We start from the raw sequence: 21,493 nt of genomic DNA, 5'->3' as shown, positions 1-21,493 counted from the left end.
TGAGAATGAGCAATGCTAAAGGCTTTGTGTAAAAAGTAACATGCCTGAAAAAGAGACTAAAAGAAACTATTCTTGCACTGTTGTTCATTTATTTTGTAACACAAAATGTCCTCAGACACATATATATCTCTGCTTCTCAGCAGAGTATTCTGATTCACAGAGTAAGATCGCCTATAATAAGCATCATTAACCTTTAAACACATACTTTGGGTATTTTAGTAACCCAGGATCTCATTTACTACATTCACCATTATCTTTTTTTACAGTTACACACAAATGTTCATAGTATTTCTTATTCTATTCATACTTACTATCAGTAAGTCAATCCAAGTCAAGTTGAGATTTATTGTCATTCCGCTACATGTGTGGACATAAAGTAGAATGAAATATTGTGTCTCGCAGGATCACAGTACCACATAATGAAACGTATTTATAAATATATGTGTTATGTGAAGGTGACACTGACAAGGAAGTGCGGATTCAAATGCAGGTTTATCACACAGAGATGGTCAGGCAAGCAACAGTCAGCACAGGGGCAAACAGATGTATACAGGGAATAATACAAAGTCGTGGTCAGTAAACGGGTAGATGGTCAAAGGCAGCATACAACGTAAATAAACAAACAAAGCAGGGTCAAACATGGAAGGTAAGGTAAGGCAAGGCAAGGAAAAATGTGTCGTAATGTTCACAATAGCAGTTAAACAAGACTCTGTGTGTGTGTGTGTGCGTGTGCGTGTGCGTGTGCGTGTGCGTGTGCGCGTGCGCGTGTGTGCGCGTGCGTGTGCGGTTTATAAATTCCATGTAATCAGTTCATGAGTGGCTCCCAGCCTTGCAGTGTGGGATATCAGTGGAATCCGGAACAGGTGCATGTGAGCGGTGCATTACTGGATCTGTAGTCCATATAATGACAGGTTTGCAGTCCTTTAGTGATCTGTGTGTTTACCAGCATTCTGCCAGAATTAGATCGCTGGTGATTGTGACAATATGGACGTAAGAGCAATTTTTGTAAACCTATACATAACTAACACTCAAGAATTTAGCTCCAATACCAATCAAACACACCTGATCCAATTAATTAAGGTTTTATTACACTCAAAATTCAACATTAGCTTTGATTAAACGACTTATTTAAAATGAGCTGAAACAACACAATTCTTGAGTTTTTGGAGGGCAACTTAAGTTCTGTCCACTTAAATTTGTAAAAGCTAATAAATTAAATTAATTCCTTAATATTGTCACAATACAAATCGATTGTGTGAAACCCAACATTTTTAAAAGTTTAATCATATTAGAAGCTAACAAAAAATTAAAAACTGAATGTCTTTTTTTATTTTTTATTTTTTTATTTATTATTTAAATGGAATATATAGGTTGACAATTGAGCTGAGGTACTGTGCATTGTTGGAAAATTAAACAGCCATTAACTTTCATAGTATGTTTTGTTCCTACTATGAATGTCAATGGCTGTTTTTTTCAACATTCTTCAGAATGTCTTCTTTTGTGTCCAGCAGAAGAAAAAAATTCATTTAGAACCATTTGAGTGTGAGGAAATAATGTGTATAAAAGCACCAGAAGCTATGTGTTTTATCAAGCTGCTCTAACCACACTTCTGAAATGCTAAAGTAAAACATTCCTTTACCTGCTGTTAATAAATGTAGAATGCTTTAAGATAACATCTGCATATACTAGCTTTTTTACACGGCAGATCATTTTTGTTTAATAGTAAAGAAGTCATTGGGTAAACCAAACCGCATACTTTGTCTCATATAGGAATAACTGCATATCAGTGTGGTAATGAGTTGTGTCTTAAAGTTTAGGCATTCAGGGAATCTGCATGTAGTCGTCTATTCCCTGTTGTTTCTGAACCTAAAGAAAGCAGAAATATAATTTCCCCGTCAAAACCCAAAGCCTTTAAAAGCAGCTCATTTAAAGCTTTGTAGATCAATATCGGTAATACTGTAAGATAATGTGAAGGTTCCCTCTGCAGCGAAAGACTTATAATAATCAGCTTTTCCTTTGTGCGCTGATGCTGTATTCTGCACTTTTTGTCAAGGGGGTTGACAGCCTAATTGAAGTGGATTGGGGTAATCAAGTAAAGGAATGACTTTTGGCTTTATGGAACGTTAAGTGATATCTGATTTGCTCCAGAAATTATTGATCCGCGATAAGAATAGTTCTCAATTGCTGCTGTTGAGATGTCTTTACAAGCCATCATTCTCTACTGTAAAGAACTTCAATTAGCCTTGGACATGAAGAATGGCTTGCTTTTAAAATGTGGTCTGCGTGGGATGCTTAAACAGCCATTTTATAAAGTTTTTTTATGTAAAATAAAAGAAGAAAAACTAGATTGGAATCAGAGGTATTGTAGGATAATTGAGATTCTAGTTTTTAATTTGATAATTAACATTATTTTGACTGCAGTTTTTAATTTGAGCTTAAGTTTTTAGATTTTTTTGTTTAATTAAGTTAAACTTACTGAAAATAAGAAATTGAGTCTTGGCAGTTAGTGAAATAATTTGATATTTTAAGTCTGTCACATTAACATGTTAATTTAATCGAATTACTTGAAAAAAATTACTTTGTTGAAAAGTCATTTAACACAGCAACTCTAGATCCATTACATTTCATACAGTTTATTGAATACATTTTCAAAGTATTATTTCATTTTAAAAGATTAGATGTGAATATTAGAAGATTAAAGATTGGTGGCATGGTGGCACAGTGGGTAACACTGTCTTCTCACAGCAGAAAGGTCACTAGTTCGAGCCCCGGCTGGGTCAGTTGTTATTTCAGTTTGGTTTGCATGTTCTTCCTGTGTTCACATGCTCCGGTTTCCCCCACAAGTCCAAAGACATGTGCTATAGGTGAATTGGATAAGCTAAATTGTCCGTAGTGTATGTAGGTTTGGGGTTGAGCGTTGGGCTATGACCCACCTCATAAAAATTAGATGTTATGAAACACCAACATGGTGAGGCTAAATATCAACTTCGATATAAACGGTCCTGGGAGTTAGTAAGCAAGTAAGTAAGAGATTAAAGGGATAGTTCACAGAAAAAACAAAATTGTCATCATTTACTCGGGTTGCTTTAAATCTGTACGACTGTTATGATTACCAGCGATCAAGCAGTTACAGATCAATGGACTACAATTTGATCACTGATGTGAACTAAAACTCCCTTCATGCACCTCACACACACCTGTTGCGGATCACCGATGATGACACAGGGTAGCTATTTTTCCATCCACCTATTTTTATGCGCAAAATGTGCATCAATTTTGAAATTGCGCATAAAAAGTGTATGCGTGTAACTGAGTAGGGTTAACATTAGTTGATTAGAAAAATGCACTTAAACTACGATGGAAACACTTTTACCTAACAAATTGCAGTATGCACATTAAAAAAAGGTCATGTGATTTTGTTATAAGAGATCATGTGAGGATAAAAATGTGTGTGAATGGATAAACCAGCAAACATCTGAAATGTTGTTTTGGTCATTTTAAAACGCTTTATTCATTTCAGTATTAGTGTTATTATATTATTAGTTACCTCAGGAATTATCACACCTTCAAACACAACCACGTGTTCATTGCGTGCTGGCATTGTCTTCTAAGGCGCAAGTCATTTATTAAATAAAGAAATTCACACAGCTTCTCCTACCACTGTAAATTCCGTTTTTACTTTTGATATTTGGCGCCAGTTAATCATCAAGTGACAATTTTGTTCTCTTTGAATCACTGGATGGAAACGCTACTTTGTTTGCACCTCTTTTATGCAATAATCCAGTTTTAGGCATACATTTATTTTGTATCTTTGGATGGAAACATAGGCTGAATCCTAATTTCGCAAACTTTCGTACTCTATGTCTGAATTCATAGTATTCGAAAATCAGTATGTGAGAAAGTACCTGGATGACCTACTACTTCCGGCAAGATTCTAAAGTGTGCATCCAATGCACGCTGTGCTATCCCATGATGCCCCATGAGAGAATTTATAAATAGGAGTGAAGTGATGCAACTCACGCGAGTAGGTCACATGATTATTACAAAATGACAGATGTAGTGCGTCCGAGTTCCATTCATACTGCTCACATTTATCCTGTATATCTAGCGTACTTTTCTAACAGCCGAGTAGTACAATTAAATTCTAATGCAGTACCTACTGAGTAGTTGGTTTTGATGGACTCATCATTGAATCATTAACTAGACTATAAAGATACCTCTCTTTGCAACACACATATTGCTGAGTTGTTTACTCTGCGTAGCACTACAAAGCATTTTTCCTTTCCTTTGTCTTGCCTTGTTTTGTCCCCTTTGCTTAGTTTGTTTCCATTGTCCTGCCTTCCGTCCTGACCATTTGCCTGTTTTGACTACGCTTTGGATTACCTACATGCTTCTGTTTGTCTTTGTCTTGTCTTTGGCTGTTTCTCAATATGCAGTCTTGTCTGTACTTGCGTTCTTGTGTCCTCGTGAAACGTCATCAACTGTCGCTGAAGTACTGTTCTAATTCAAAGTTCACATCTTGCCAAGTACAGATGTTGTGTACTTGCTCCGTCACTTTTGCCAAGGATGCATCAAGAGGTGACTCCTCTGTTATGTTACGAAACAAAGTTTTAAGAGTTTTTCAGACAAAAATGTAGTTGTTTTAAACTTGAATTGGCAGTATTCACGAGGATAGCGTGCCTGTGACGATGTGCTTCAGCTTATGTGGACTCTGACCCCCAGCCTGTTAGTGGGAGTTTTGTCATCGCCTCCCCTTCCGAAAGCAGCTTTAATTAGCCAGTCCATCTCGAATCTACCGATGGATTTCATATGTCCATTGTAGCTAAAACAAGATATTTAATACATCTTGTGCATATCTAGCGGACAGTTTTTGGTCTTTAAATCTATTATTTGTTCTCGGGTATATTGTTTTGTCAGTTTTTTTGTTATGTTTTATAATTGTCTTTAATTACCGTGTGTATGATGTTTGTTTTTGTTTACCAAATTGCTTAACCTTATCTTTATTTCTTATTGTGTACGTCTTGTACTTTATACTTGTATAATGTCCATTGTAGTTTATTAAATCTGACAATCAACGACACAAGTTTGTATAAAAACCCATTTTGCTTCACATTTATGATGATTTATATTTACATTTTCTTAAATCAAACATATTAATTTAGAATATGAATACAATATTCATTATAAGGCCGTGCTTTATATAACTAAATAAATTTATAATGTACTGTGAAACCGATGAACTGATGGTGAGGTAAGTGATGTTATAAAGTACACTGCCGTTCCATTTGAAGAAGTATCAGACTTGTGGTCTTTGCATCATTGGTAGTCCGTTCTTCCAAGTCTGAACTTGGCAAGTCCAAACAGCCTTCTTTATCTCTGTTTCTCTTTTTAGCCCCCTGAATTGTTAGCCCCTCTGTTTATTTTTTCCCCCAATTTCTGTTTAACGGAGAGAACACTTTCCTAAAAATAATAGTTTTAATAACATTAAACATTTTTCAGAACACTTCTATACAGCTTTCAAAGGCTTCACTAGGTTAATTAGGTTAACTCGGCAGGTTAGGGTAATTAGGCAAGTAATTGTATAACTGGTTTATTCTGTAGAACATCAAAAAAAATATATAGCTTAAAGGGGCTAATAATTTTGACATTAAAATGGTTTAAAAAAATAAAAGCTGCTTTTATTCTAGCTGCAATGAAACAAATTAGACTTACTTCAGAAGAAAGAATATTATCAGACATACTGTGAAAGTTTTCTTGCTCTGTTAAACATCATTTGGGAAATTTTTAAAAAAGCAAAACAAAATCAAAGGGGGGCTAATAATTTTGACTCCAAGTGTACATGCTGCTTATCAAATCATTGTCCTTTATGATTCACCGTTTATAATTGGATGTTTTAGCTTAATATGTTTATTCATAAAAAACAAATAAAAATATATACTTAAAATATACTTTGTTCAACATATTTGTACAAAGAAATCAATTTAGTTTAACAATTATTTGTTTATACTCTTATTTTCAATCTGTGTTTTACTTCTTTAGACTTGATTTAATCTCCTTCAGTGTTTGGCCTCAAAAATCAAGACTTACAGTTTACCCTTCTGTCACATTATTCCAGCAGCAGCGTGTGAGTGTGCGTGTTATTGCGATTATAAGCATGACATGGTGCAGTCAGGCTTGAAACGAATCCGAGCCATGCTACTGTGATTATACAGTCAGCTGAAGTGTAGGCTGACCAATGGGAACAATGAACTGAAACTACCCATTTCATGATGATTATTGCGATGGTGGCAAAAACAACTGGAAGCTTAAAATCAATTATGCATGAAAATGCTGTCATCCATGCTGACTCTGGAAAGCTTGTGATTCACCGCCTAGCGTTTTTGTGCACCACAAATTATCAAAACAATACTTACTCATTCTTAATGACTCCATGCCTGCTCTGAGGGGTTTTAAAGAGTGCACCGAACATGATAATACTGCCAAACGGACTTATTTTTTAGTGTGGAGTGTAGGAATCAAAATTATCATGTGCAGTTGTTTATATGGCAGCATGCCTTTTTCACCAAGAAGGTCCATACTGACTCCAATGGCAGATACTGATAAGTTTGGGGGATTTACAGTGTGGTCACATGTTGATTGGTCAGCTTGCATGTTTCAGTATTTGGGCTTTGGTCACATGGTCCAGAAAGAGACAAAATAGTTGGTAAACTTTGTTTTCTGCTCTGCACTTTTCTTGCTCTGCTCCTCTCCTGCTCCGGAGTCTACCTTCTCTGACTCTACTGCTATCAGGCTATCTTCGGGGCCTACTCTCTTTGTCTCTCTCTCTCCCTCCCTCCCTCCCCCTGTCTCTCCTTCTCTCTCGGGTTGCTATATTTTACATTTAAGCTGGGTATAATTATTATCGTATGTTTTTGTCATTTCATAATTTATCATTTAAACAGTTATTTCTAATTAATTCAGTTGTCACCATGGAGAATTATTGTCATTAGATCATCTCATTTTCAAGTATTTGCGAATTATTTTTACAATACAATACAATCACATAATAACAACGCTCTCCCACATTTTTATTTCCGTTTTTGGTATAAGTTTGCAGAAGAATGACTAGTTTGACTAGAAATGCACTGTTTTCACCATCATACAGATACATTTTTAGTCATTCGGCAGAATTACAGTTTGAACCATCAAAGGTAAAATACCATTCCTCACAAGAGCAAATAAAGAAAGAGATATTTAGCAAAGCTTCCAAGCTGCTCGTTTACAGTAAAAGTGGATGGAGTCTTTGCACACTGCAGAAAAATTTTCTATTTGTTTTTTTATATATATTTTTTTATATCTGAAACATTCGTCATGCCTAGAAACTTAGCACACTTAGTCAAAAGTGCATTGTGTCCTTTGCTCTTACAGTGACTCTGAATTGTCCACAAATTAAAAAGTGAACCAGATTTTTTTGTTATGCATGAAAGTTTCACTGTGTATAAATGTGATTGGCACCTGAGGTCAAAATTATTTTCAAATGGTTTAAAAATTGGGATGAAAATTTTTGAGTCAGTTTGCGAATGAAGGTCTTTGCACAATGAAGTCAGAAATTTTCAGATGCTTTTTTTTTTTTGTATTTGTATCTGAAGAATTCATCAAACACAGCAACCTTGCACATTGAGTCCAATCTTTTTTATTATTAATTAATCCCTTCCGAAAAAAAGAAAACGCAAAAAAAAATAAAAACTGGTATCATTTCAAGTAGTGATGCTTTGTTCTCTTCTTTTCAAAAAATATTGTGTTCATACAATCCATTCCACAGAGAGGAAGTAGGGTTCCCCTCCTTATCAAAGAGCTGCAGAGGATTATCCTGAAGTACAAAGTTTATCTTAGTAAATCAGTGGCATTTTGATACTTTGCTTGTGATACTGCAGCCACATAGCACAAGATTTCATAAACAAATCCTGAACAGACACTTCCAATAAGTCAAAGGTATGGACACAAACACGGTGCACCACAGGCATTGAAACCAACACACAGTACAATGTTAAGTTTTTGTGACTTACACAGTATTTAACTGTAATATGAACTGTATTTTACTGTAGAACACTTACACAGTATGCTACTGTATTTTAAAGTTGCATTGTGAAATTTACTGTGTATTTTACTGTAAATATATACAATACTGTAAATACATAGAGCAAGACAAAGTCCCTTTAAGGCAAGTCATTTCACTTGGTGGCCATCTTTGAAATGCCTCTCAGGCAGTATGCTTGGGCGTTCTGTCTGAATGGGGAAACATCCAATTCTCCAAAACTGTTTGCCAAGCTTATGATTACATTACATATTTGGAACCACCAATAAAATTAAACAGCAACCGTTTCATAAGTTTATTTCAGAATAAAACAACACCTGCATATTTACAATCAAAGGGAATTAGATCACGACACCAACTTCAGTTTTGGCCATTCTACACATTATCATCCTCTGGATAAAGCTTTGTCAGATTGCGTGGCTCTTCTGAAGTAATCCACAACTTGGTCTTGATGTTGAATCTCCTCCAGAAATAACAGTGACTTTTTGTTTACAAGTTTGTGGGCATTTGAGTAGTTGCTGTCATGTAATATGCGTTTGACAGGACTGACTGTACCTCACGTTCATTTCATGCATATTACATTATTAAAACATTTGTTATCAAGTGCACTTGGTTCATTTAAAAGTACAGATTTCAAGCTTTATGTGGATATATTTCTTATGTCTGTGAAGAAAGTATTCGCTGAGATTCCAGTGCGTTTGCTGACCACTAACTGTCTGATCCAAGCTTCTCCTCGGAGAAACGTCAGTCTATAGCGATCGATAATTGGCCCCTGTACTTGAAGGCGGGGCTTCATTCACCATATTGACCATTACACTTTTTCCCTATTCAAAACTATACGAGTGACACTTCTTTTGGATTCTATTGCCTTTGAGCAAGATAAATGGTGCTGTAAATGTTAATACCGTATTCGTTCTGTAATCGATTTACAGTAAGTTACGAAAGTGACGAAAGTTTGTGAGGCAGTGTGTAAATGTGATTTACACAACGTGATGATTTATTAAGTGAAGTTTATTTATAACTCATTTCAAGAGGATCACATGCTTATGATTGACTACGGCTGGTCCTATGTTAGCTATCATATGATTTATCCAAAGCACGAATCCAAACGCACATAAATAATCATAAATAATTCTTACCTTAGTCATCTTCGCCTCAGAGAATACTCCCATCCACCCCTACTTCTTCTCCTCTTTCCTAGATTAATCCAAGACAGGGAAGCTCAGTGGTTAACACTTTTGCCTTACAGCCAGAAGGTTGCTGGTTCGAGTCCCAGCTGGGACAGTTGGCATTCCTCTGTAGAGTTTACATATTCTCCATGTGCTTACGTGGGTTTCCCCCACAGTCCAAAGTCATGTAGTATAAGTGAATTGAATTAACCAAATTGGCACAGTAAACAGTATAAGTATTTTAGTACTGGGCATTTGCTGTGAAGCCATATGCTGGTGTAGTTTGTGGTTCATTCCCCCATTGCAACCCCTAATAAAAAAGGAATAGGCCGAGCGAACAAATTCGGGGGAACTCTTGAGACCTACCTGAGCTCAGGATCTCAGGGCTCTCTCCTGGGACAGCATGCCAAACATTCTTTATTATCAATCATCAGATAAATTAACACATTTTGGGATTAGCATGCACAGTTTTGAGAGGGCCAATTCAATATTGACAATCATTGAATTATCTTATCAGCACGAGACCAAACCCCTATATATAGTCAAGCATGTTCTACCTTTGTTTTCCCTAGACCACAACGACTTTACATATGTAAACCTGATTACTGTGTAAATCAGAGGGAAGGGGGGGATGGGATGGGGTGGGGGGACATTCTGAGGCCAATAACACTGGCAATGTATTCTGTTCAGTCAAATATCTGTAAGTGTGCATTTGTGAAGTGAGTTCAAATTAATTATTTTAACGTGTGAAAAATTTGGATGAAATTTTGGCATACAGTGTGCAATGACCTTAAAAGCTCACTTCTAGGGGTACAATCTTTGTACTACATGCGAGGAAGAGAAAAGATGACAGAAGATTTTCATTATAAGTGCGAACTCTGGCTTTAATATCATCAGGGCCCCTAGATAAGAATTACAGCTTTGTAATCAATCTGAAACCCAAGCAAGCCGAGAGTCTAGCGCACAGAGATCAGAATCAAAGCAATTGGAGAATATTAGAGCGGGGAACAACACAAGCTTTTAATGTGATATGAAAGCTAAATGTTCTTTGCGCTGATTGATTTTTAATGTTCCCAACACCCGGCATTTCCTTCGCTCCCCTTTTGCAAATGCAAGAGCGACTTCACAAACAGTATTTACGCCACAAAGTAATGTGCTTTTTGTTTTGTTTGCTGGGGTTTTCGTTGAGAACACTTTTTGCTTGTTTGCAATTTGGAATAATCAAACTGTGCGTTAAATGTTTTAGGAACGACTGTCGATAATAGAGGAATTTCAAAGCAGGCTCTTTGGCTTTTCTGATCAATCTTTCACCCTAGTCAGTCATTGTGTTTGGTCTCTCAGAAATAATCTTCTTTTGAAAGCCAGCTGACCATTGATCTGTATACCCTTAAACCTGCATTCCCCTCACCTCATAGTCTTTTTGTATTCAACCTACCTAGTATCAAATGCCAAAGCATATTGAATATGGCTTATTGATCCTAGTGGACATTTTTATTATTATTATCATTAAGATATATGACGTTATATAATCACAAAGCTTTAGGTTTCCCAAGGAATTAAATGGAATGACAGAGTTTTTAAGGTTGCTTTATTTTCTTATCTTGCCAGAAGTGAAATTGTAAGAGTTGAACCTTTAACTGGACAGTATTGACCGTGTTCGCTCTCATTTTCAGATGAAAGAGAAGACGTTCAAAAGAAAACCTTCACCAAATGGATAAACTCACAGTTTGCTAAGGTAAAGTGATTTGGGAATTGTTTCCATCTTGCGTTGGAACACATTTTAATGGCAAATAATAATACTTGATTATGCAGAAATTGGTTTTGACTAATCAATTGAGACGTTTTTTAGATAGCAATTTTAGGAGAAAGCTTCGTAGGTTTCTGTTTGCTGCAAGCATGTTATAGGTATATAAACTGAAAGGTTATTCATCCACCTACTACATAGTGGGTGGAAGAGGAGATGTACGCTAGACGAGCTTGATATCAAGGTTAAAAGTTAAGATTCACACTCGCACTGAGTCTTGATCTGGAGGTTAAAAGTTAAGATTCACACTCGCTGAGTCTTGTCACTCAGCTTCGTCTATGTCAAGATGCCAATGTCAATGTGTGCTTTTGATTTGCTTGTTTGTCGCTCCACACTTGAGGTAAGGCACTTCAAAATAGAGCTTTCTGCATTGTCTTTGTAACGCTGTTAGCGCGGTTTTGCAGTATAATAATAACAGAGGAAGGACATCAGTTCTTTGTCCTTCAAATCTGAGAGAGATTTCTTCAAGGCAGAGCTGCGGGGAAAAAAAGCTTAGAGAATGTCTTTTTTTTTCCTAATCAAAGTAAAACTAACAAAAACTAAAGGTCTCATCCTGTGAGTCCTTTACATAACACACACTTAAGTTCAGTGTGACATATGAGATAGTATATTAAAGGGATAATTCACCCAAAACTGATAATTCTGTTATCATTTACTTTGCTTGTTCTGTTTGAGTGTCGTTTTTTGGTTGAACACAAAGGAAATTGTTGAGGAGATGTACTACCATAGTATTTGTTTTTCCTACAATGATAGTCAAAGGATACAGGTTTCCTACATTTTTATAAATAACGCTTTTGTGTTAAACCAAAAAAAAAAAAAAAAAGACACTCAAACAGGTGAGGGGTGAGTGCATTTTTATTTTGGGGTGGACTACTCCTTTAATCAAATGCTCCCGCATCCTTTATGTGCAACACATGCTCATTGTGAATGTGTAGCCTCTTATACATTTCTGGAGAGAGCGAATCATGTAGGCAGATATACATATGGCTGCATTTTGTCTTTAAAATGAATGCTATGGGCTGGTATGTCGCCACAGATGGTTTCTGTTTCTATTAGCGCTACCAGCTGACCACTTACCTTTATGTAGATGGCTTTTCCGCTGTTACCAGTTTGCCCAGTGGCTAACCATATATGCCGGAGGATTTGACTCAATGGCGACGACAGGGTTCGGGTCCAGCGAAGAACAGTTTCAGAAACCTTTTGAAAACACCATTGGTTGGGTTTAGGGAAGAGGATGGGCGCTGGGCAATCTATGCTTTTGAAAACACTATCGGTTGGGTTTAGGAAGGGGGATGGGCGCTGGTCAATCTGTGCTTTTGAAAACACTATCAGTTGGATTTAGGGAAGGGGTGGACGCTGGTCAGTCTGTGTTTTTAAAAACACTATCGGTTGGGTTAGGGAGGGGGATGGGCCCTGGTCAATCGGTGCTTTTGAAAACACTATTGGTTGGGTTTAGGGAAGGCGGTGGGCACTAGTCAATCTTTGCTTTTGAAAACATTAATGGTTGGGTTTAGGGAAAAGGGTGGGCACTGGTCAATCTGTGCTTTTGAAAACACTATTGGTTGGGATAAGGGAATGGGATGGTGCCAATCAATCGGTGCTTCTAAAAACACTGTCGGTTCGGTTTAGGGAAGGAGATGGGTGCTGGTCAGTCGGTGCTTTTGAAAACAGTTGCTTGGGTTTAGGAAAGGGGATGATGCTGGTCAATTGCTGCTTTTGAAAACACTGTCAGTAGGGTTTAGGGAATGGGATGGGAACTGGACAATCGGTGCTTTTGAAAACACTATTGTGGGTTTAGGAATGGAGATCGGTGCTGGTAAATTGCTGCTTTTGAAAACACTATAGGTTGGGTTTACGAAAGGGGGTGGGTGATGGTCATCCGGTGCTTTTTAAAACACTGTCGGTTGGGTGAATGTCACTCGCAGGAGAAATATGAGATCTAAAAAAGAATCTGGCAGATTCACGAAAGAAAGACAGCAAAAATAGTACTTAAAGTGTACAATTTTACTCTCTCCGAAAAATGTGTACTGGGGTACTTATCCATGATGAGCTTGGGTTGTTTTTGTTCTACAAGATTAGTTTTTTTTCAGACAAGAAGACCTCCTATTGATGACCTCTTCACTGACCTGTGTGATGGCCGACGTCTTCTTGAACTTCTGGAGGTTCTGGTTGGCCATGAAATAGTGGGTTATTTTTTATTTGATTTGAAACACTAATATTAAAAAATAATCTTTTAAAAGTACAATTCAGCACTGAAGGACATGTTTTCTCATTATTTGCTCGTATACTCAAAATGGGGCATTTGGAGAATAGTCATAATGGTTTAATCTTTTGGTGCAATTACAATGAGTGCAAAATACGGCTTTTAAGTTTCAAGATGTGTTCATTATCATCAGAAATGGTCGATGCATCTCATGTAATTTATTTAAAAGTCTTGGGAAGTAATATGATGTATTTGACTAGGAGTTTAATCTTTTAAGTCTAAATATTTAAAAGCTCATTCACATTAAGAATGATTACATTACATTACATGAATAATTTAGAAGACTCTTTTGTCCAGAGTACCTTTCAAATGATGGCAACAGACACAATCTATGCTGCAAAATAACAGCATGTAAATACTTTGATTATTCACAAAGACTATATATTATAGTTAGGATAAGTAAACAATGACCGAACATTAATTTGGTGCGATATACCCTTATTTGGCTCTGCTGTATTCTGGTTACATTCTGAGAGACTTTCCTCGCTCTATTTTGTAACAAGAAAAAAGAAATACCCAAGGTTTCAAAGCATTTGGATAAGGATGAGTGCATAAATGGTTGAATTCATTTGCAATGGATGCTCAAAGTTCATTTCTGATATATTCCCCATTTGCAGGTTAAAGAACGTGGCTTCACTCGAGTGCACTCCCTTAACAATGTTAACAGGGCCCTGCAGATCCTTCAGAAGAACAATGTGAGTTAATTGGTTCAGCTGGCTGTTTTACTATTCACAGCTTCTGAAATTTCAATGTTTCGGTTGAGCTTTTTTTTTAATAAATTCAAGACAAAATTATGCTGAAGCACACTTTTTACAGCTTGATAAGGTAATGACACTTATCCATTTCACTGGCTTAAAAATGTCTCTGCATGATAAAATGGAATGAAACATTGAGACAGCTTGAAAACAGACAAACAAAATCTAATTACAATGTCTGGTTGAAGTTGTTTTCAGCAAATTTTCAAAGTGTTGATAAATAAAACAGTGATGCGACTGAAATATTAAGTTCTTAAAGGGGCCATGACATGGATTTTTAATTATTGTTATACTATTATAATAATATGTAATACTAAAAAACAGATGTAAATGCAGAAAAACTATTACTTTCAACCCTCATCCTGACACTTTTTGTGAAAAAAAAAACAGATTTTAAGGGGTGGGTTATTTAAAGCTATTATAGAATATGTATACCTAGGCATAGCTTAAAAATAAAGGATTAATGCATTGAAATGGCATATTGTGAGCCTCAAACACTTTTGTTTAATAATTTTTGTGTAAATCCTGGCATAAACAGGAAAATTGGAACAAAAATAGACTCTGTTGATTGCTGTGTTTGATTGGCTACAATATTTCCTTGTGAGATTGCAGCAATGATATTTCCCCAATTTTTTTTTCTATGTGGGACTCTTATTTTGAAAATAGGAGAGGCAGGGAGACTAAAAAGAAGCAGCTTTTGTGAAGCAGGCAGCCATGCATGACCACAGAGTGTTCACAGCACGTCAGAAAGCAAAATGCAGGATATACAGATTATACATTTATAAGTGCCACCCTGAAATCGTATATGGTCTGTTTAAATGTAACTTGTGTTACTTTACTATAAAATATGCTGTGCAAACACATGTAAACTGTGGAGTATAAGTGTTTTATGCATTTTGTCATTTCACACCGCTCTTATACTGTGATTTCTCTTAAGTGAATGGATGCCAGTACACTTGATACATCTCATGTGTTAATGCAAAGCTTAGAGCATTAGCGCAGATAAACTAGATGTGGAGTATCAGAGTAGACCTCATAAATATTTATGATCATTACAAATATGGTCAAAACCAAACTTTTCATTCTAGGGGTAGTTCATGTGGTTATAAAAAGCATATACTGTTTTTTACTTACCTAAGCCACATACCTACTATGTAGATCAGGCATGACCAACCCTGTTCCAGGAGATTGACCTTCTTGCAGATTTCAGTTGCAACCCATATCAAACACACCTGCCTGTAATTATCAAGTGCTGTTCAGGGGTCCGTTCTTTGTACCTCGCCTAAATGATCTAAGATTATTTGGCAGATCCCGGATCTTTTAATCTTGATAACTGATCTCTCGCTAATTTGGTTCTTCACACGAGTTCGCGAATCAGATTAGAATGTCTGGATAAACTGATCTGAGATCGCTGTGTGTGTTGTGAAGGACAGATCTATCGATCCTCGAAATCATGATCAGCAATGCAACGATTGGCTGACGGCACAGCAGCGTAATGACATCATCTGATTAATATTCAATTATCCATGTGAGCAAAATTACATCAAATTAGCAGTAAACGGCTTGACATGCAATAACCTTCCACATTTGTTGTGAGCTGCAGGCTTTACACTTTCATGTGTCAAGTGTATTCATCATGTATTTCAATGCAAATCAATGTATTTAGTTCCACATTTAGAAAATATTTTCTTTATTATAGTAGCCGTTTTTTAATCGGTGTAAAGAATAACTGGTTGTTTACAAAAGCGTTTTCATATTGGTAAAGGCGTCTGCAACTTTTGTGAAGCATCAAATCACCAGCATATTAACTATCAAAACATGTTTATGACTGCTGAAATGTATTATTGCTTTAAAAAAAGTCACATATTGTGCATTTCTATTATACACAATTTGTACTAAAGCGATCAAAAAAGTTAATATCAATAAGTTTTCTCTTTGCACCACCAGGTGGCAATCGTACTTTCATTTCAATTGTGCAGATTGCATACGTTTTATTAATATGTATAACTTTATATATATATATATATATATATAGTTAAAAAATATGTACCATTTTCCAAAGTGTATATAACTACTACTGTAAGTAAATATCAGAATTCGGAACATACTTTCTTTATTATCTTTGCTTGAACTAAGCCGATCTAATCCTGTTTATATGAATTGAACCTGCTCCCGATCAGGTTTGACTTAGCAGAACTGTTGCTATGACAACAACTCTCGGATCAGCTTTAAAGAACGAAACGATCCTGGATTGTGTCAAATCGTCAATATCCAAATCCAGCTGAGTAATTCACGTACGAAGAACGGACCCCAGGTCCTAATTAGTTGGTTCAGGTGTGTTTGATCAGGGTTGGAGCTGAACTTTGCAGGAAGGTCAATCTCCAGGAACAGGGTTAAGCACCACTGATGTAGATAATAACAGGAAACAATTTAACATATTGAATTAATGCACTCTACGGTAGTGGTCTTCAACGTTTTTATCACCACAGACTGGTCAAACCTTGACAATTTTACCACAGCCCGGGCGGCAGGGTGCTAGGTGACCATCAACCGAGGATGACAAGCTGACAAAACATTGTTGCAACTTTAATACAAAAATTATTTATGGAGAAGATTAAAAAGCACTGCAGTGTTTGAGTGTTCTGTGTCTGAGATAATTAGTCTACCAAAATGTGCGTATTCAATACAAAGTGTGAAGCTGATAGGTCAGTTCTTGCCTCGTGACTCGTGGTGTGCTTGCGGCATTTTGAAAAATATAGATGTGCAGTGCTTCCCTTTTCAATATGCATGCATCTCCATTGGAAATAACAAACTTGCATGCGGAAAAGACATGATATGTGAACAACCATCATTTGCAATCTCCAGCAGTTGATCTTTTTCTTGTACAGACATGATGGATTCAGCTGATTTGTTGACAAACAGTTTGCAAATCCATTTCTTTGCAGTTTGTAGGTCCTTCATTGAACCTTTTCTTTGTCGCAAAGTAACTTTCCAAAGATTACTGTTTCTTACTCATTTTGCTAGCTTGTGGGTTAAATTTTGCTGCTTGAATGACCAAGAAGTAATCAAGAGAATACAGTTGTTTTATAAAAGATCCTTCAGATTCAGATAATAAATAAAACAGAAATCATTAATGATTTCTTGTGAGACCCGGTTCCAATTGATCTGCAGACCGGTAACGGGGGTTGTGGTCCATTACTCCATGGCACCTTTAAACGGTTTTGTTTACGTTTTTGACAATATTATCAATTTAAAATCGAAGCATTATGACATTATTAGCTAACATATTTAAATAAGACACTGTGAGGATGAATTCATCTGACTACTTAATCTTTCAAATAAATGTATCTTTGTGATCACTCTGTTAAGCTATGTTTTGCTTTTAAAACAGTCTGTAAATATGTAATGCTCTAATATGGTTCATGACACGATTAAAAAATAAACCATCCACTTGTTCTTGATACTTTAGTCCTCTTCAAGTCTGTACAGAGACACAAATGAGCTGTTTAAAGCAGACTTGTCAAAGTGAAAGTTTTTTTCAGTTTATTTTGCATGTCAGCAGACTATTAATGGGTGGAACCTGTGCTGCCTGTCTCCCTATGACATCACAAGCCACCTCAATGACAATCCAGCTATTTTTTACAGCCTAATCAGATAAAGGCTTTTATTTTATAACTAGGAGAATGATTTAAGAGTTGAAACTTGTACAGTGATTTAATAGAACAAAGACCTCTTATAGGTCATAAGATCAAAGCAACTTAAATTTCACATGTCACGTCCCCTTTTAAATGTATAAAGTTAACACCAAATCAGAATCACTTTCCTATTATGCAAAATCAAGGCTCTTACATTGACGTCAACTGCATTTGCAGGTTGATCTGGTGAACATTGGAGGAGCTGACATTGTAGATGGGAATCATAAACTGACCCTGGGGCTCATCTGGAGCATCATTCTCCACTGGCAGGTATGAGAGTTCAATACAGTGAAATCACACCCACAATCTTTGTGGTTCGCTTTCAAGGGCAGCAACACACTAAAGGACCTTTATGATCCACTGTGTTGATCTATCAAAGATTTTATATGTAGCACATTTGCGGTGGACTGTCATGTGCTTATCTGTACAGGAACTCGTTTCCTCTGTGTTTCTTTCTCCGCATCTGATAAGATGGCCCTACTGTGGTTTATGTACAGAGTTATTGATGTCCTCTTTTTTCATCTTATGTTAGCGATGGTTATAGCAGTAGGGGCTTTTAAGTCTCTGTAGCATTTCAGTATGATTCCAAAAACTCTATATATTAAAAATTCAGCATCACATAACTGACTAATTTACATATATTGTGATGCTGTCGGATCACCACGAAGAGTGCATTAGTGCTTGTTCCGGAAGTATTTTTCTCATTAATCTTTTTCCTATATATTTTTTTATATGTCATTTGAGGTGAATCACATTATGGCCATCTTTGATTTGAAATATATGAAAATCCAACAAAAAGATTAAGAATGAATTTAATGAAGGACAGAACTACGGTGCAATAAAGCATTGTAAACTGAATAATCAATAAAAAAAAATGGAGAAATGTAAAACTGCTACAACATAAATATAAACAGAACATAAAATCAATTAACAACCTCGATTTTCACAAGTCTTTAAAGGTTTATCGGTTGTTGTTATTACAGGCTTTTTTTCTTCCTTATGGAGAAAATGAATAGGCTTATAAGGTTTATTCATTAACTATCATGAAATTTACGTCATACTTCTGAGTATTTCAAAAATTACCATTGTGCTATAAAGGTGGGTGTTCAAAAGCAAGGTAATACCATGAAATCTTCTATATGGAACAGTGTTTCTCAACCACGTTCCTGGAGGACCACCAGCTTTGCACATTTTCCATGTCTCTTTAACCAAACAGACCTGATTCAGAACGTCAGCTCATTAGCAGAGACTGAAAGACCTGTAATGGGTGTGACAGACAAAGGGGCCATCCAAAACATGCAGTGTTGGTGGTCCTCTAGGAATGTGGTTGTGAAACACTGATATAGAACGCTGTTTAAAAGATTGTGGTCACTAAAAACATGCATAATACACATAAAAATGACAACATTATAATATTTCAAATAAATGTTGCTTATTTGAATGCTCTGTTCATTAAACAAGCCAGAACAATCCTTTTCTGAGCATCAAGTTATCATGTCAGAATGATTTCTGAAGGATCATGTGATTGGAGTCAATTCAGCTTTGCTCTTTCACATAAACAATTTACATTTTCAAATTCCCCAAATATAAGACAGTTATTTTAAATTGTAATGTTATTTGATGGGATTTCTATGTTTGTTGTATTATTAAACATGTAAATTCAACTTTGGTGAGTATAAGATATATAAAATATACCTTATACAATGTAAGATATACAGACCCAAAACATACTATAGATATATTTATCTAATTCTATCCAGTGTATATACTATACTTTTTAATCAAAAGTTATGAATGGTAACAAGTGGCACGGTGGCTCAGTGGTTAGCACTGTCGCCTCACAGCAAGACGGTTGCTGGTTCGAATAGGTGAATTAAGTAAACTAAATTGGCAGTTGTGTTCGAATGTGAGCGTGTATGGGTGTTTCCCATGGCTAGGTTGTTGCTGGAAGAGCATCCGCTGCGTAAAAAGCATATGCTGGATAAGTTGGAATAGTTGCCAGTTCATTTCGCTGTGGTGACACCTGATTAAAAAAAAGAGACTAAGCCAAAGGAAAATCATTAAATGCATGAATGGTAATGAATTGCATTTTCTCCATTATATTATTTGTTACTTTATCTTAACAGAACAAAACAATAGAATAATAACCACAGAATGCAACCAGAAAATCCCTTAATATCACAGTTTCAGTCATCATTACAACAATAACCCCAGCTCAAAGTAAAATGAAGAAGCAGTAAATAGTCAAATAAAATAAATAATAAAAAAAAGCCTAATAAAATTATAATATTTGAATAATCACAATGATCAAAATATTGCACTAAACAAAAATTAACTAGGGTAATGGTATTCTAACGAGGTTTTGCAAAAACAATTGTAAAAACTTGGGCCCTAACTGGTGTTTACATCTGTATTTGTGCATTTTCTGTTATATATGTTGCAATACAGTGCTCAGCATATACAAGTACACCCCCCTATAAATCTCTCATCTAAATTTATATTTTCTTTAGGATACTTTACAACATTATATCTGTGCATATACATTAGATTAATCAGTACTGAAGCCAAATCTGGAGGTTATCTACCAAAGTAAAATACAATAAAAGATTAGTAGCCCAAATGTATGTTAGGGAAACATATTTTATACAATTTTCAAAAAGAGGAAAAATCAAGAGAAACAAATAAATGTTGAAATGTAGTTTGTAATTAAATTTTTTTGCAATATTTTGCATGAATTAAATGTTATCATCTGTCCATTTCTAAAGATGTTCTTTGACTAAAATATTATTTTAATGAATATATCTGTTAAATAAATCTGTTTTGTATAAATGCACCAATATTTATTACACATATTCACTGAGAAATGGATAAAAATATTCATTTTCAAAATTGGGTGTACTCAATTATGTCTAGCACTTTATATACGTGAATGTTTATTTGTTTTATAGAAGACTTGCAAAGTAACAGTACTGTAGGTCAAAACCATGCTGTCATTACTATTCACATAAGGATACATCTCTTGATTCTTGAAACTTATCCTGTTCATCAATATCAGGTCATGTTGTACTTTTCACCTTTCTGATAAACATGCATATACAGTTGAAGTTAAAGGCTTAACTAGGTTAATTATGCAAGTTAGGGTAATTATGCAAGTTATTGTATGTTCTGTAGACAATCTAAAACAAATATTCTTTAAGGGGGCTAATAATATTGACCTTAAAATGATTTTAAAAAATGAAAAACTGCTTTTATTCTAGCCGAAATAAAACAACAAGCACTTACTCTAGAAGAAAAAATATTGTAGGAATTACTGTGAGAATTTCCTTGCTCTGTTAAACATCATTTGGGAAATATTTTAAAAAGAATAAAAACTTCACACGAAGGCTAATCATTTGGATTTCAACTGTATGTGCATCCTCTCCTTGGCCACAGGTTAAGGATGTGATGAAAGATGTCATGGCGGACTTACAGCAGACCAACAGCGAAAAGATCCTGTTAAGCTGGGTCAGGCAGTCCCTCAAAAACTACCAAGACGTCAACGTGGTCAACTTCTCCAGCAGCTGGGCCGACGGTTTCGCTTTCAACGCTCTCATCCACAGCCACAGGTGCTTTCGCTTTCATTGAAAATCTGTTCTTTCGCCACTGATGAAACTCCAAATGAATGTTTTTATTCATTGGTCATAAACTGCATGGGTGATCACTGGCCTAAAGCAGTATTTGAAGCCGAGTGTAT

General features: G+C 35.8%; 1 protein-coding gene across 14 annotated transcripts in view; it reads left to right on the top strand.

The window, feature by feature from the left end:
- Nucleotides 1–21,493, top strand: part of dmd (dystrophin) — a 251,520-nt gene that overhangs the window by 30,231 nt on the left and 199,796 nt on the right. For all 14 annotated transcript variants that reach the window (XR_001799156.4, XR_012404170.1, XM_073949244.1 and 11 more), the window contains 5 exon segments: nt 10,917–10,978; nt 13,138–13,230; nt 13,928–14,005; nt 17,938–18,030; nt 21,193–21,365. Coding sequence is in view for 12 of the 14 variants with exons in the window: in XM_073949244.1 (XP_073805345.1) it covers nt 10,917–10,978; nt 13,138–13,230; nt 13,928–14,005; nt 17,938–18,030; nt 21,193–21,365 (499 nt within the window). In the remaining 2 variants the exon portion in view is untranslated.

The sequence above is a fragment of the Danio rerio genome, chromosome 1 (assembly GCF_049306965.1).
Source record: "Danio rerio strain Tuebingen ecotype United States chromosome 1, GRCz12tu, whole genome shotgun sequence".
NCBI classification, from domain to species: Eukaryota; Metazoa; Chordata; class Actinopteri; order Cypriniformes; family Danionidae; genus Danio; species Danio rerio.
Note: the sequence above shows the minus strand (reverse complement) of the source record. Positions and strands in the feature narration are given on the sequence as shown.